The sequence below is a fragment of the Pongo abelii genome, chromosome 10, assembly GCF_028885655.2.
Source record: "Pongo abelii isolate AG06213 chromosome 10, NHGRI_mPonAbe1-v2.0_pri, whole genome shotgun sequence".
NCBI lineage: Eukaryota > Metazoa > Chordata > Mammalia > Primates > Hominidae > Pongo > Pongo abelii.
In genome coordinates this window covers 80,562,422-80,577,845 of record NC_071995.2, presented here as the reverse complement: position 1 = coordinate 80,577,845, position 15,424 = coordinate 80,562,422, and the positions used below count along the sequence as shown (strand labels likewise).

The 15,424-nt window shown below is 32.5% G+C and overlaps 1 protein-coding gene across 13 annotated transcripts in view; it reads right to left on the bottom strand.

Annotated features, from left to right (window-relative positions):
- METTL25 (methyltransferase like 25) overlaps window positions 1–15,424 on the bottom strand; it is a 124,257-nt gene that overhangs the window by 73,069 nt on the left and 35,764 nt on the right. For all 13 annotated transcript variants that reach the window (XR_008511720.2, XR_008511721.2, XR_008511719.2 and 10 more), the window contains 2 exon segments: window positions 6,813–7,412; window positions 3,149–3,296 (listed from right to left, as the gene is read on the bottom strand). Coding sequence is in view for 9 of the 13 variants with exons in the window: in XM_024256063.3 (XP_024111831.2) it covers window positions 3,149–3,296; window positions 6,813–7,412 (748 nt within the window). In the remaining 4 variants the exon portion in view is untranslated.

Below are 15,424 nucleotides of genomic sequence, written 5' to 3'. Positions count from 1 at the left end.
GTTTTTACAAAAAAAGAATGTTTTTAAAAAATTACTAATAAGGATTATCTGGTTCCTAGGATTGAGGGCTTTTTAAAGAAATTATTTAAGGGTGAACATGATATCTCATTTTTGTATCTCCACCACTAAGCACAGAGCGGAACATAGTTGGCACTGATGATGTTGAACTGAACTCTGCTTGTCATCTATTTTTCCTATCTCTTTCCATAACTATTGACTTTTTATGAGCCTCTCCCCCGTCTCCCTTTATTTTACATAAAGTACCAACTACACGGCCTTGAAAATAGTAGCTGCTCAATAAATGTTTGTTCAGTGCAATAACATACTCTCTTATGTGTGTAAAACGCAGCTGCCAAGGCAGGAAAACAGTGATTTTCTTTCTATTCCTAGTTACTTGTTTTTGACACACATTATACAAACATTCATCTATTCAATCACGTTTGAGTGAATGTGCTTAGTACTGAAGATACAAAAGTGAATGGAATCTGGTGCCTCTCAAGACTAATCAATCTACCAATTTTTCATTTGCAGGAAAGAAATGGCAATGACAATATGTGGATGCACAATCTTGCTTCTTTCTTCCTTTAGGTTTTTCAAAGCCCTCTCTATCTAACATGCCCTATTCAAATTCATTTTAGTTAGAATACATGACCAACGAATATTTGCTAACAGTTTAAAGCAATAATCTATTAGAAAAGGTACTGGAAAGCTGATTTAAAATGGATCAGCAAGGAGTAACTAAATTTCTTTTTTCAATCCTGGCAAGTAACTTCTGCTACTTTTTTTAAGTATGAGATTGAAGAATCCAACATCAGATAAAAAATGCACTAATGACACCTTCTGGTTACCATAAAATAATGATAGTCACCTAAATCTGAATCTATTTACATATTTTACAAAAAAACAGACAAGAGATAAAATTGCTCACAATCCACAGCAACACAACAAATTTTAATTTAAATATGTTAGGAAAGACACTATCCTAAACCAGCAGAATGAGCTCTAGGGATCACTCTGGAGAAAGAGTAATGTGCAACTGTGCAGAAAAGAGTGTGAGAGAGAGTAGAGTATACTGCCAAAAAGGATAGGATTCATCTTTGGTGGGAAAATCCTGAGACTACCTCTGAGACTTCACAGTACAGAGTGATGGCTGCTAGGGTCCAGACCAGAGATGGCAGTCTTAAGAAAGTACTGCGTGAAGAGGAGAGGGAGTCCCCTTGGAATGGGAAGGCATTCTTGGGGGCAATGATGATGAAGTGAAAGAAGGAAGCAGGCAACTGAAATTAAAGATCTTAAAATGTAGGGTAAGGATAGTGACTCTAATTTTTTTGTTTTCTTTTTTTTTGAGATGGAGTTTTGCTCTTTGTTGCCCAGGCTGGAGTGCAGTGGTGCCATCTTGGCTCACTGCGACCTCTGCCTCCTGGGTTCAAGAGATTCTCCTGCCTCAGCCCCCAGGATAGCTGTGATTACAGGAGTCCACCACCATGGCCAGCTAATTTTTTGTATTTTTAGTAGAAACGGAGTTTCACCATGTTGGCCAGGCTGGTCTTGAACTCCTGACCTCAGGTGATCTGCCTGCCTCGGCCTCCCAAATTGCTGGGATTAGTGTCTCTAAATTTAATGACACACAAAGTGTCTACATCTGTCTCCAAATTGAGCCATTTATTAATCGAATGTCATTGTACCTACAAAACAGGAAACTCTTGAACTAACAACCAAATAATAAACCCCAAAAGGAAGCACTTACCTACATAAATCTTACCCTACTGCCAATTAAGGAAAATGTTATACATAGAACATTTAAAAAGCTGTAGAACTGTGATTGCATTAAAGTATTTTTTCATTTATTTCAGTAAAGATACATAAAAATACTATAATATAATGTAAATATGTGGGTATATAATTTAGTAGAAATACCTTTTTTTATAAGTTCATTTTTTACTCTAATTTTTGGTCTTGAAAATTTCTGTACTTAGAAAAAACTGAGTTGGTAATAATAGCATGACAATCATATACTCTCCATCTAAATTAAACTAGTGTTAAATTTTTGCTAATTTGCTTTCTTTCATTCCATCTCTATATAGTCATAATTTCACTATTTCATACTTCTCCTAAAATAAAAATGTCAAAATACTGACATAAAATAATTATAATTTGATTAACTATATTTCATAAAAGTTTGTGCCAATTCTAAAATGGCTTCTGTTTCACCTTGTCACATTTCAATAAAATTAAACAATTACAATGTTTACCTCCTGGGCATGACTAAATAAGAAATAATTAAAATATATTAATCTGGGTTTTAAAACTAAGAAAAGATCAACCAATACCATCTTAATGCACACAAAAGTTGGTAACCTAAAAATTCCCGATCTAAAACTCTTAGCAAGGACACAGATAAATATATCATTAAACTAACATAAAAACCAACTACTATTATTAGTATACCAAATAACCATCTAACCTGAACCAGAAGTTTTGAAATCATATCTTACAATATCTTATGGAAAGATTTAACACGTAAAATGGAGCAAACAGAGCTATTTCAGGAGCTGCTCTGAATGAATACGTGGGGTGCTTCAAATCTTGCAAACCTACTCCATGCTCTGCTCATCAGCACCTTCTAAGTACAGGTAGCATAGTTTAAATACTATTATTTTAATGCAATCACACAGTTTTAAAGTTTTCTGAAATTTTGGTATGCTGACTCTTCAAAATACAGTAAAGAACTTTTTCTTTTTTAAATATCGGTATTCCTTCAGAAATGAAAAAAGGCTTTGGAAACAAAAGCAAACTTTGAAATTCAATATTCATAACAAAATAACTCAGTTTTACTATCTCAGTAAATGTATACTTCACAAGTATTTTAAAACAGAAGTTCTCTAAAATATGTATCACTTAAAATTTTCAAATATTTGTAAAGGCTTCAGCACTCATTAAGCCCATTTTATGACCAAAGAAACTATAACAAATATACAGGTGGTGATGCATTAAATTTCAATAACACTGTAACACTAAAAGTGCAAGTAAGTCAGATGTTATCTTAAATGCTGATCCAAATCACGGTAATGACGAAAAAACGGGGAGAAACAGAAAATAGTCATTATGCTCAAATGAATAAAAATTATGACACATGGAGAACTTGTACCTTTATGCTGGTTTTCAAATTCTTCAGATAAGAGGTGGTAGCAACAACCCACACTGCAAACTCCCTTGATTTCAGAGTTGGAGGTAAATATTCTCAAAGTATTTGGAGCCAGATCACCACAAGTGTGGAGACCCACCATCACACAATCCTTTAAAATACAAGAAGAAAAATAAAATTTGGTAATTAAAAAGAGGGTTGTTTAAAATTTTTATTTATTTTTACATACAGGATCTTGCAATGTTGCCCAGGCTGCACTGTGGTGGCTATTCACAGGCACGAATATCACGTGCTACTGACTCAAATTACTGGCCTCAAATGATCCTCCTGCTTCAGCCTCCCAAGTAGCTGGGATTAGAAGCACATTGTACCGCCCACAGCATGAGTTGAAGATTTTAAACATCCATTAAAATATGTAAAGGTGTTAATAATTATCAAATTCTACCTAAAAAGTATTCTATGTTTTTATTTTCATAGTAAGTAATTATTTCTTTATAGGTAAAATAACTGTGATCTCTTTTTACAACTTTTGAATTTTTTTCAGTCATTTCACTTATTTACCTGTTTATATTTTCTCTCATTTTACAACTAATATTTGCTTAACAACTAGACAAAGCAAAAATTGGACTAATCAAATGTAACATGTATTTCTAGACCAAACCTGTGCTTTGTTATAAATTTATATCACACTTTGACCATATTAATCTTTAAAATTAATTTCACATCTCAGATTGCCCATCAAAACCTTATAAAATATTGTTACGAAAAATAAATAACTGTTGCAAACTTGGTATTTCTACTTTAACAACAAAAAGCTTAGTTTATACACCGTATCAAATATGACAATATAAAATTTAATTAAAAATTTTTTTCCAAATTTTATAGTATACATCATATTTAAAATTCTCCTATGAAATGTTTATTCTAATTATCCAACGCCTAATTTAAATGTACACACACACATACACAATGAGTACAAATGTATACATGCACAGAATCTTGTTCAACATAACAATCATTTTGAAGTTGAATTTACTAATAATACTCTTCTGTCTTTGACATGACTCATAAAAATTTAGTTAAAGTAGGAGTAAAAAGAAACTTGTACAGAAAAAAAATTAATAGAGAAAACCTGTACCCTATTAGAATCACATACTTTTACCATTTGGAACTAAAAAATTTCTAATATTAGCCTCTCAACTTTCCAGATGACACTCAAACCATGATAATGTAAAGGTCATGTTTTTAGTGTAAATCTGTGAATATAGGTATATTAATTTCTAGTTTTTTAAAATTAAATCATCATGTCTCTCAAAGTGTTCTCTAAAGTATTACTCATCAACTAATTTTAGTTGGTACTTTATAATACCAACTAAAATTAATTTTAAAGCTGTAAATATTAAAGATACATGTGTTTACTTAAGAGATGTTAAAGAAATAGTTATTAATGAACTAATTGCATAACCTGTAGTACAGTCATTAAGAGCACAGTCTCGGGAAACAGCCTGTTTAAATTCAAGTTCTGTTACAGTGTGATTTGGAAAGCATTCAGTTTCCTCAACTGTAAGATGGAGATGATAACAGTACTTCATCTCAATGGGTTCTTTCAAAATTTAAGTAAACTAATCCCTGTAAATGACTTAGTACACTACCATATAATAAAATTCAGAAAACGTTGTCCATTTTTTATCATTGTAATTTACTTTAAATTACAAATTCAAAACAACATAAGTATTAACTTGTTTCTCAAGCACATTTTTATAACTGTTGTCAGCATATAATTGTTTCACTAACATTTTTAAAAATTATTTTACTAAAATGTTATTTTAGCCTATGTCCTAGATATAAAAGAGAGCTGTAATCAAACTTACCAAAAAAAAAAAAAAATTATGCCTGTAAGTGGTTTTGACCTGATAGAACACTCAGTTGCTTCAAGCACTATTCTTTTCAAAGCACAGTTTTTAGAGGGTTATACAGCTACTCTGCTTTTCTTGATGATTAGTTTAGATAGGTTTTATTTAGAGATTATGATGTCATCAGTAAAAAATAATTCAGACAAGATTTATTGCTACTTAAGGGTAGAGTAATAAAGCTACGAATTTCTCTCTTTAAGCTTAATTTAGCTCTCCCTAAAGAAAATAAAAGAACATTTAACCTCAGTCTTTATTGTATTTATCACATAGGATTAGTTAATATTAGCAAGTAGCAGCTAGGAGACAAAAATATGTAATCACCGTATTATCCTACTTATAAAATATTTAAGTGTTGCGAGAGGGTAGGGGGAATAGGGGGTGTTAGTTAATTCTGTTATTAAATTGTGATTTGCTATAGGATCCAAGAAACATTCTTCCAGTGTATCCTATTTTAGATGGTTCTTACAAGAATTTGTATACAGTTTTGATCATATATTTTCAGCAAGATTTTGAGAAAATTAGAAGGCGACAAAATGTACTAGAAATTTACATTTTTTTAAGTTAAAGTCATTGAGATTGTTTAACCCTAAAAGAAAGTCTAAAGTAACTTAATTACTAATTTCATGTATAAGAAAAAGAATTAATGAAGGTACACTAGATTCCCTTAAATCCAAAAATATCTGGGAAAAAGAAAAATTTCCCATTTAAAAACTGGTAAAACAATGGTCAGCTATCAAACAAGGATTTAAATTTATAAAGAACTACTATCTCTTTTATTTACACATTTCTTTTTTCTTTTTTTTTTTTTTGGGACACAGTCTCGCTCTGTCGCCCAGGCTAGAGTGCAGTGGCGCGATCTTGGCTCACTGCAAGCTCCACCTCCAGGGTTCACACCATTCTCCTTCCTCAGCCTTCCGAGTAGCTAGGACTATAGGCACCTGCCACCACATCCGGCTAATATATATATATATTTGTTATTTTTAGTAGAGATGCGGTTTCGCTGTGTTAGCCAGAATGGTCTCAATCTCCTGACCTCGTGATCTGCCCACCTCGGCCTCCCAAAGTGTTGGGATTATAGGCGTGAGCCACCGCGCCTGGCCTATTTATACATTTCTTTGGGGAAGAATTTCTTTAAAAAAAAAAAAAACAAAATTACAAGGGTAATACAACTCCAAAAGCTACCTTTTTTTTTCTTTTTTGAGACAATGAGTTAGGCCAAATGATCTCTAGAATCTCCTCTATAATACTGTTTTAACATACAACATTGCCTTTAAGATCTGGTGTCTTTCAATTACATAAACTGACATACTTGTAATTTAGAAAAAGTTCAAGCTTTGAAGAACACTTAGAAGCTACTTTTGCTCAAGGAAATTCCATATTGGCAAGTGTAACATTGAACATTACTTTGTTCCTAGATACCCCTTTACTTCAAATTTAAATTAAAATTTAATTACTTGTTCAGAATTTTAACAATTCCTAAACTGCAGAATGAGAACTTAGTTTACTTATTAGCTTTTGTGCTAGGACTTCAATTTGATTTAAAAGGCTTGAAATGAGTAGAGGATACTCTATTCTGAACAGGCTCATGTCAGGTTTTGATAGGTGTGGGAATAACGAAAGCCTACTTATGATTTTATTTCCTTGGTCTGTTAGATTAATGTGATCAAGTAAGACACGTATGTTAAGTAAGCTACTATTAAAATTGAATACAATGTTTTTGTAAATCAATTTAAATAATTCAAAAGTAAAGTCACCTCCAAATCTTTAATAATGTCATGGAGTTCTGAATCAGCAGTGATAAAAGAGGTTAAAGGTGAATATATATTTGATTCACTTGACTTTGATGTCATTTTTCTTCTCTCTTTATTGGCTTCAGATGTTTCTCTGTTGGGTATTTGCTGTGAAGAAGTAGGCTCTATGGCATTAATAGGCAAAAGGTTTATAAGAGAAAAGGAATTTTCAAAACACAAATTTTCTTCTTGATGTGGCTGAGAATGAAGGGTTTCCATTTGGTTTCTGATATTAGAAATTACAGAGCCAGAAAAATCAGGCAAAATATCTGAGGTAGACATCTTTTCTTGACTTGTAGGACTGTTGTTAAACACTTCCTCAATATCAGCTTTATTTTTAACTTTATTTTGCACTTTCCTTTCTTTTGCCATTTTTAATGCTAGTCCATTGACATCTAATCTTGACTGAGCATGACAGAGTTTCCAATATTTCTTCAATTTTCTGTTTCTCTCCTCAGCTCCATGAGTATTGGTATTTGAGGAATCAATTCCATAAACTTTTAAGCCATACTTCAAGGACAAAAAAGAGCTTAGGTAGCCTTTACCGGAACCCAAGTCAATCACCTAAGGTTAGAAAAAAAGAATAAATTAAAGAATTTTAGGCAAATGGTAATAGAAAGCATTCTAGATTTTTTAAAGTAAACAAATGAGTTATATAACTTAAATATTATTTTAATTTTTTTATTCCTATGAAAAACCAACCACTCATCATTTTTATTCAACATTTTACTGGAGGTTCTAGCTAGTTTAATAAGTCAACAAAAAGAAGCAAAAGAAATAAATAATGTAGGGGAAAAAGGAAAACTGTCTTTTTTGTACATAGATGACATAATCATGTCTGCAGAATATCTTAAAGAATATACAAAAAGCTAACAGAAATAGTAAGTGAATTTAGCAATGCGTCAGGGCACGGCAATAGAATTAACAATGAATCATCAGAACACATATAATATAGTAGCAAGAAACAATTAGGAGTCAAGCTTGGTGGCTCAAACCTATAATCCCAGCACTCAGGGAGGCTGAGGAGGGAGGACTGCTTGAGGCCAAGAGTTTGAGACTGCCCTGGCCAATATAGCAAGATCCTGTCTCTATAAAAAAAAATAAAAAATAAAAATTAGGAAGTAAAATTTTAAAACAATTAAAATAGAATAAAAATAGAATATATAGGAATAAATTTAACAATGGATGTACAAAACCTATACACTGAAAACTATAAAACATTGCATAAAACTAAAAAATTGATATAAAAAGATATACTATGTTCATGAAATGTGGACTCAATGCTAAGATGGCAATTCTTTCTTCGCATTTCAACACAATCCTAATTAAAATCCTAGCTAAGCTTTGTAAATAAATTGATAAGTAGATATTATAATTTAAAAAGGCAAAAATGCCTAGAATAATGAAAACACTTTTGAAAAAGAATAAGGTTGAAGAATTTTACTGATTCAAAAATATAAAACTAAAACAGTATAGTATAGCAATAGCTGGTATACAAATAGACACATAAATCAATGGAAAAAATGGAAAGAAACAGCTGATATAAAAATAGACATATAAATCAATGGGAAAAAAACAGTACAGAAATAGATCCACACTTACATAATCAACTGATTTTGGACAAAGTGCCCAGGATAATTTAATGAAGAAGATAGGTTTTTCAACAAATGGTGCTGGTATAACTGGATGTTGATATAAAAAAAAGGAAAAAAAATTTTGTCTGCTACAAATCAAACACAAAGACTAATTAAAAGTATATCACAGATCTAAACATAATAGAAAAAAATGTTATCTCATGGAAGAAAACATGAGAAAAATTGTGACATTTGGATAGGCAAACATTTCTTATGTAGGACATAAAGATCAGGAATAACAAAAGAATTTTAAAAATGGACTTTATTAAAATTAAAACTTCTATTCAAAAAGATAAAAATGAAAAGAAATACTTGCCAAACATTTATCTGAGAAAGGACTTATATCTAGAATAAAGAACTCTTACAACTCAGTAAGAAGACAAGCAACCCAGTTAGAAAACAGGCAAAATATTCAAACGTACACTTCACAAAATAAGATATACACACTGCCAATGTGAAAAGATGCCTAATATCACCAGAGAAATACGAACAACCACCACAGTGAGATATACGCAGATGTAAATGGTATAGCCACTTTGGAAAACACTGAGTTTACCATAAAGTTAAATATACACTTTACATATGACCCATCCATCTCACTCCAATTTATCTAAATGAAAACATGTCCACACAAAGGCTTATATGTGAATATTCAGACAAGTCTTACTCTGAATAGTAGGCAAAAAAACAGAAACAACTCAAATGTCCATCAACTGGTAAATAAAAAAACAAATAGCATATCTGGACTATAGGATATGGCATACTACTCAGCAATAAAATGGAACAAGGCATTAATACACAAAAAGATATCAATCACCCTCAAATGCTATGTGCTAAGTGGAAGAACTGAAATGAAAAGTCTACATACTATGATTCCATTTGTACAATGTTCTAGAAAAGTCAAAACTAAAAGCAGATCAGTGATTCTCTGAGAATGAAAAAGAAAATATCCTACAAAAGCACACAAGAAAAGTTTTTAGGAGGATAGGTATATTCTTAATTATGCTAGTGGTTACATTAACTGTTATAATTACCAAAATTTATCAAAGCTAGAGTTGGTGAATATCTAAATTACACATTCAATGAAACAAAAAATAAGAATAAAAAGTTATAAACATTGTAATTGCCATGTCATTTCATAAAATAAATGGAGAACTATAGAAATACTATCACAACAAATCATTACCTACTCTTATACATATCTTTAATTCCTAAAGTCAATGAAATCTTGACGTAAGTATGAGAACTCAAGGAAACATTCCTATACTTACAGTAATGCATATCCGTAATTAAATCCTCAAAACGTTTCAAGGTCTTACAAGTTCATAGGAAAAAGACCAGTTCATAGGAAAAACTCCAGTAAATAATGTCTCATAAATACAAAATAAACTTAGTAATTATTTCCTATACTTCCATTTTATGTTATTATTCTAAGATAGGTATTGCAGGGAAACATAGAAGAATTATATACAGTCATACATCACTTAATGATGGGAATATGTTCTGAGAAATGTATTAAGAAATTCTGTTGTGCAAACATCTTTGAGTGTGCTTATGCAAACCTAGATGGTATAGCCTACTACACAACTATGCTAAAAACCTGTACAGCATATTACTGTACTGAATACATAACAAAATAAGCACTTGTGTATCTAAGCATATAAAAGGTACAATAAAAATACAGTATTATATGTTATGGCACTACCATCTTATATATGGTCTGTTGTTGACTGAAATGTCCTTATGCAGCATACAACTGTAAATTCTTGACTTTAAGAAACTACAGTCTAACTGCAGATACCATATCATACTCATGCAAGGGCTATATAGTAGAAACTCTATTATTTAATTAGTTTTGTCTTCAAACTATCTGATCAGAATAGGAAAATCCCCACCATCCTGATCTCCTGCCCTTCCCCACAATAGACTTCCCTGCTGGATCATATGCCATACATTATAGGTTTGAAGATAGAAGAGTCTCTAGTCCAATACCTGGTGGGAGGGTTGTTTAGGAGACTTTCCCACAGAAACATTGTTACAAGCAGTGGTTAAATTTTGTAATAACATTAGTATGGTACTATACTTTAGACAGTAAAGATACATTTTGCTGACAGACCTAGAGATCTAACTACCATTCCAAGCTAATGACTCTCACATTTGTAACATACCTCCAGGTAAAGAACAAGATGTCTCTCATAAGCTACATCTGAACTGTGAGCAAATCCATGATCTCATCACCTACCAGAGCTACTTCATACCAACTCCATCCTGAGCCTGGTTAACTGCAATGGCTTTCTCAGTGATCTCCCTGTTCTCACCTGTCCCCTTTCACTCTATTTTCAACAGAGAAAAACAAAGTCCGATCATATCACTACTCTTAGCAAATCCCTCATTGCCTCTTTGGTTTTATCTCATACAGTTAACTCCTACGTTTGCTGCGTCTTTTTGCTTCAACTCTGGAAGCTCCTGCTCAGACAGGAGCTAATTTTGCAAAGTAACCAGCTTGAATGTCCACAAAGACTATGGTAAAGAAAAGACGCAAATATAGTGGAAATATCTGTTTCATAATACAACCTAACAGAGTAGAAAGAATGATCCAGTGGCTCCAATGACTTCCAGTCTCATTCAGGATAAAAAACCCAAATTATCACAATGACTTCCAAGACATTGCAACTTAATGTCCTGTCCTCTTCCACCACAACCTCAGTTCCTACTACTTTCTGCTTGTTCAATCTCACTTCCTGGATGTTTCAGAAACAAAGTATGCATGTTCAGGGCCACTGAACCTGTTGTTCCCTCTATAAGAAAAGTTTTTCCTCTAGATCATCTAATGGATAGCTTAGCTTCCGAAGTTTTTAACTCTATTATCGTTACAATGAGGTCTTACTTGACCTTCCCCTCTGTATCAAAAACTTTAATTAACTATCCCCAGATAAGCTCCTCCCTTTTGTTTTAATTTTTCATCTTTAAAACATATCAACATATATATTAAAATTCATAACCTTTTTATTGTCAATCTCTCCTAATTAGAACATAAATGCCACCAGGGCAACTATATTTCTTGTTTGTTTTGTTCACTGATGCACCCTCAGTATAGAAAATAATGCCTGGAACATGGTTAAAAGCTAAGAAATATTTGCTAAATGAATGAATGCATGCAAGTATGAATGAGTGAACATGTTTTAGAAATAAAAATTAAGAAGCCTTGCTAATGTGAATGAAAGAGACAAGGGTGTTCGGCATGTAGGGAGCAATATGGTTGCGGTAAAAATGATATTCTTGTTTAGTTCTCTATGGTCACCAATAAGGTTATGTATTTCAGAATCTGGGTTTCTACTTACCTCATGAAATTTGTATTTATTAAATCTGCATTTTAAAAATATAATAATAGTTGGGGACTTCAACAGTTCCATTCAGTATTGGACAGATCATCCAAACAGAAAGTAGGCAAAGAAACAGCAGACATAATCTACATTATGGACCAAATGGACATAATAGACATTTGCAGAACATTTCACCCAACAGCTTCATGGTCTTCTTCTCAGCACATGGACCATTCCCAAGGATAGACCATATATTAGGACACAAAATAAGTCTCAAAAATTGAAATTATGTCAAATATCAATAACAAGAGAAACTTCGAAGGGTATAAAAACACATGGGAAAGAAACAACATGCTCCTGAATGACCAATGTGTCAATGAAGAAATTAGAATGAAATTTTTAAATGTATTGAAAGTAATAAAAATGGAAACACAACATACCAAAACCCACGGGATACAGCAAAAATAGTACCAAGAAGTTGACAGCAATAAATGCACGTAACAAAAAAGTAGAAAATTTTCAAATAAACAACCTAACAATACACCTTTAAAAAAACACTAGAAAAGCAAGAGCCAACCAAACCTAAAATTAATAGAGGAAAAGAAATAAAGAAACCCACATCTAGCATCATACTGAATAGAGAAAAAGTGAAAGCCTTTCCACTAAGATCAGAACACGACAAGAATGCCCACTTTCACCATTTTTATTCAACATAGTATTGGAGGTCCTAGCCAGAGCAATTAGGCAAGAGAAAGATATAAAAGGCATCCAAATTTAAAAGGAAAAAGTCAAATGATCTTTGTTTTCAGATGATATGATCTTATACCTAGAAAAACTGACTCGATCAAAAAACTATTAGAACTGATAAAGAAATTCAGTAAAGTTGCAGGATACAAAATCAGTAACAAAAACTAGTAGCATTTCTATATGACAACAGAGAACAATCTCAAAAGGAAAACAGGAAAGTAATCTCATTTACAATAGCTACAAAATAAAATCCCTAGGAATAAATGCCACCAAAGAAGTTAAAGATCTCAACAGTGAAAATTACAAAACATTGATGAAATAAATTGATGAGGATACAAAAAAACCAAAAGATATTTCATGTTCATGGATTAAGGGAATCAATATTGTTAAAATGTGCATATTACCCAAAGAAATCTAGAGATTCAATGCAATCCCTATTAGAATATCAATGACATTCTGCACAGAAATAGAAAAAAAAAAATCCTAAAATTTATGTGGAATCACAAAAGACCGAGAACAGCCAAAGCAATCTTGAGCAAAAAGAACAAACCTGGAGGCATCACACTACTTAACTTCTAATTATAATACAAAGTTATACTAACCAAAACAGTATGACACTGCCATAAAAACAGACACATAGACCAATAAAACAGAATAGAGAACCCAGAATTAAATCCATGCATTTACAGCCAACTCATTTTCAACAAAGGTGCCAAGAAGATGCATTAGGGTAAGCACAGTCTCTTCAATAAATGGTAAAACTGGATATCCATAAGCAGAAGAATGAAACTAGACCCCTATCTCTCACCATATACAAAAATCAAATCAAAATGGATTAAAGACTTAAATCTAAGACCTGAATCTATGAAACTACTAGAAGAAAACATTGGGGAAACACTCTAGGACATTGGTCTAGGCAAAGATTTCTTCAGTAGGACGTCAAAAGCATAGGCAACCACAGCAAAAATGGGCAATGGACAAAAATGGGATCACATCAAGCTAAAAACCTTCTGTACAGCAAAGTAAACAATCAGAGTGAAGAGACACACACAGATTGAGAGAAAACATGTGCAAACTACCCACTCGACAAGGGATCAACAACCAGAATACATAAGGGACACAAACAACTCAATGGAATAAAAGCAAATAATCTGATTTAAAAATGGGCAAAAGATCTGAATAGACATTTTTCAAATGAAGACATACAAATGGCCAACAGGTATATGAAAAATGTTCAATATCACTAAGCATCAGAGAAATGCAAATAAAAACTATAATGAGATATCATCTCATCCCAGTTAGAAAGGCTATTATCAAAAAGCATTAAGGTAGGTGTTGGCAAGAATGTAGAGAAAGGAGAACTCATATACTGTTGGTGGGAATTTAAATTAGACAGCGATTACGGAAAACAGTATGGACGTTCTTCAAAACATTAAAAATAGAACTATCATATGATCTAGCAATTCCACTACTGGGTATATATCCAAAAAAAAAAAAAAAAAGGAAATCAGTATATGGAAGAGATATCTGGACACTCATGTTTACTGTAACACTATTCATAATAGCCAAAATACGGACACAACCTAAATGTCCATCAATGAATTCATGGATAAAGAAAATGTGGTATATATGCACGATGAAATGTTATATATGTTTTATATAACATTTATATATATACACACACACACACACACACATACTAACAAAACATCACACTGTACAATTAATGTAAGTTCATTTATATCTCAATAAAGTTAGGATTATGGACAAATTTTGCACATTGGCTAGAAAGTGATTAAGACTGAATTATATTTAAAGTGTAAATAAATCTTACACAGTGATACATCATTATATTTTTAATAAAAAGTAAAATCTGTAAAACCAACCCCATAGGAATCCTGACTAAAATCCCTTTCATATAGTGCACATTATGTTTTGGCCACTTCTATATTTTCCTGCTTCTGCTTTGTATTCCCAAACTAAATGACTGGGTCTTTGCCTTGGTTTCTATATAAAATCTAAGTCCAGTTCTTGTTGTTCTGCCTCATTCAGACCAGATTTCCCCTCAAGACTGGACCTTTACTCCACTCTCCTACTCTGTAACTGGATTCATACCATCCATGTGTACATGTCAGGTAACCTTTATCCAGCTTACCTGACTACCAGTTATCTGAATTTTCTGTCTTTAGGGCTCTGTCGTCTCCAGTGGACTTCCTGTTGTATTAACTGATGCCTTAAGCCTGAGTTCGTTATGCCCCTTTTAATTCTAACTAAATTATGTATTTGGTCCTCTAGAGACCAATCCCATTATTACTGCTCTTAATAGAGGTTGGCTGCCACCTGAAGGATATTTAGAAACAGCACTCGCTCCCCAAGATTCTGATATGGCACCATGGGGGAGGGCTTGCCTCTTCGACTCCAGCTGAGTATCATTGCCATAAGCCTGTTACTGGTACTGATAGATATTCCTTAGGTATGAGAATCTGGAGAAAAGGCTGAAAACTAGTATTACCTTAGCTCTTACTCTATACCCACCCTAGAGATCCATGTTGCCACAAGTGGCTCTGCAAGCCTATGCCAAACTTTCATAGTTTTCTAATCATCCTCAAACTCTCAAGTTTTGGTGAATCCATGGAAAGATTCTAATACCTAATAAAAATTACAGGAACGAAAATCTCCATTACCACCACTGATCTTCTTCTAGAGATAAGAAAAAACTTACTATTTTTATAAACAAGGAATAAGAAAAATAACTTACTATTTTTATAGGCCAGTGTGTACAATCATTAATCTTATTTTAAAATCTACTATCCAATATCATTATCTACCATAAAAACTATTTTTCAAAACAGGAATGCATTGTGAATCAAAC